Below are 2,680 nucleotides of genomic sequence, written 5' to 3'. Positions count from 1 at the left end.
TTATACCACGGAGCTCCTATCTTCTTGCTGATGATCGTGGCATCTGGACGCCAACTTTCACGCCGTAATGCGACGACGCGTCGCTTTATGTGCAGCAGTCAAAGAAGAAAAAAAAACTAATAGTTGCTTGGCTCGCGTTGGGATTGGCTATAATAAGTTTCCTGGTCTTCAAGAAAAAAATCTTTGCTTGCTGCTGCACAATTGACTACATGTTCCCTAATGTAAAGATAAATGGAATTCAAACTACAGGTATAGCATTGAGGTATAAACGTTTCCAACAGCCGTGACTAAAGCTACCGGTACAGTAGATACTCAGCATTTTGATTATCTTGTTGAGTCCATACCTCTTTCGAAGGAGCTATTGCGCTCTATCCGACGTCAGCTGCCAAAGAAACTGGTCCACAAAGAGCCCCTTTGATGTAGAAGACTGTTAAGTCGAAGAAGAAGGGTAAGAACCCAAATTATCAACTGAAGTACTGTATTAAGTAGTACTACTGTAGTACTACATCAGTATATCCCAACTAATGTATTAATACTGTACTACCTGTACGAATACTGAAGCGTTATCGGAGCGCGAAGACACACTGGGCAAGACCATTTTCTCTGAGTTTTTTTTTGTTCGTGTCTATGTAATCGTTGCTTAGTCTACTTTTTTTTCTTCTCGGCTTTCCCTGTTGTCGACGGGCTAAGCGTCTAAACAGTAACTGCAGGATCCTGTCATGCGCCCGGCACTCGAGTCTCCGTCTCCGACGCAGCTTCCTGTCCTCAATCCGAAAATGTGCTTCGCTGTCCATACTTTCGCCTCGTCGCGTCATGCCATCGTCTCAGTTTTTCTTACTACTGAAAAGTATCTATGCCGTCTTCTCGTCCGCGAGCGCTTCATCCTCCGCGAGCTTGATGTACCGCGGTACACCATACCCACCCTCCGCATTAGGCCAGACCCACATCTGCCATCCTTGACGGAGCCGAATCTTCTCGTTCTGTTCGTCCAGTTCCACCGTTTCCGACTGCTTCATGGCCTCCAGAAGAGACTCGTAGTCCTGGTGGACCGAGTAGACTGCCTGGAAGCTTCCCACAAAGGCTAGCGGGACAAATCCGTCCACATCCATGTGTTGACGCAAGAAGATATCGCGCACTAGGTTGTCCGACGTAAAGTAGAATTCACTGAGACGAGTTTGTCAAGATGGACCATTGTTTCAAAACGTGTCAGGTCACCAGTTAGCACAGCTTAGAGAATCTACAGTACAGTGATAGCGCAAGTCTTGTTGTCACGTACATTTGGTTCTTGGCCCATTGGGCAGTCACCTTGAGGTCAGGCGTAGGCACGTACACACCATTAACGTAGGTGCCGTTGCTGTCTCCCTGTTGACGACGTCCTCCGAAGCGTCCTCCGCTGCGTGGGCCACGACGTCCCTGTTGCTGTCCTCCACGCGTCCGCACATCGGCTGCAGCGGTTGCTACTGTGTCCACCTGAGTATTGTCGCCCTCGGGAGCCACCACGTTGTCCTCGCCTTCCATCGGGAACTGCGACCAGTTGAGTTTGCCCTTGCGCTTAGGCTTGAGGGCGCGCGAAGCGGCAGCGGTCTGCGTCTTATCGCTCACCTCCTCAGCCTCCACTAGACGGTACTTAACGGCGCCCTCGGGGGCCTCTGCTTCCATCGCGTTCATTCCCATTCGACTACGCTGCTTTACTGGTTCGGCCCTTCGCCGCCAGTCAAATGTTGTGTTGATGTGGTGTGGTGTTTAACCTTTCAGAATGCATATCGATTTGCTGCATAAAAACTTGACTTCTAGGTTGCCCTAACATGTTAGAAATAATTCTAAGCCATCAGCTGGCCTTATGTTGCAGAAAGATCGTAGAATTAATGATGGGAGAAGATCGAAGAAGTTTGCTTTATCTCCTTGGTTTAGCAGCTACAAAAGAATGGAGTCTAGCCATCTCAACCGTGCCATTGACAGTGGTGACGTAGGGCTCGTCACGGGGGGATTGTTCTCCATGTGTCGATCGCTTCTAAGAGTAGGAGCCATTTAAATGTAAATACACTTAAATGTCAACTTTAGGGAACTAATCAGGAAGTATGCACAAATGCAAATGTGCCGGGCAAAAGGCCGCGACAGGACTGCGGTGTCTGGCGAGGCTGCTCTTCTCTGCTGCTCTCTGGTGAGCGGCAGGCGTCAAAACGCAAAGTGTTGAGCAGCCTCCGCCAGAACACCGCTGTACCGCAAAAGTAGATTAGTATACAAATAGCAAATAAGTCAATACTAAACTCTAGATAAATGCACTCTCGTTTGAGTACACCATCTTGGCAGCGCACAGCCAACGATGTCCCTGTGCATACAGTCCTTGGTATAGTCCTTCGCCATTGCACGCATGTGTACTCAGTGTAGCCGGTTGTAGTGCAGCCGCAAGCTGCACTGCCAGGCGCATGAGTGTCCTTGGGATGTGTCTTTGCAGACACTGGCAGTGGACGGTGGCTCGTAGATGGGGGCACCGGACACTGGCAGACTGCAATGCACTGGCGCTCGACACGCAGGTAAGTTTTATAGCTCACACTCCCACTTGATCTCGGCGACGCACTTGGAAGTCGACGCGATCACACACGCGCATCCTAGTTGCCGCCATAGTCCTAGTAGTAGCGTAGTCGCAGCTCAAAGACAATAGCAGTCCACTCAGTAACAG

General features: G+C 49.8%; 1 protein-coding gene across 1 annotated transcript; it reads right to left on the bottom strand.

The window, feature by feature from the left end:
- Nucleotides 1-608: 608 nt before the first annotated feature.
- PITG_15329 (uncharacterized protein) lies at nucleotides 609-1,712 on the bottom strand (the record flags this gene model as incomplete). The annotated part of the gene is made up of 2 exons (XM_002898722.1): nucleotides 609-1,164; nucleotides 1,277-1,712. 2 exons carry the CDS (start codon nucleotides 1,666-1,668, stop codon nucleotides 852-854), a joined length of 705 nt encoding a protein of 234 aa, XP_002898768.1.
- Between the last annotated feature and the right edge of the window lie 968 nt (nucleotides 1,713-2,680).

This window comes from Phytophthora infestans, genomic scaffold, assembly GCF_000142945.1.
Source record: "Phytophthora infestans T30-4 supercont1.35 genomic scaffold, whole genome shotgun sequence".
NCBI lineage: Eukaryota > Oomycota > Peronosporomycetes > Peronosporales > Peronosporaceae > Phytophthora > Phytophthora infestans.
The sequence above is the reverse complement of the archived record's forward strand: the minus strand, read 5'-3'. Positions and strand labels throughout refer to the sequence as shown.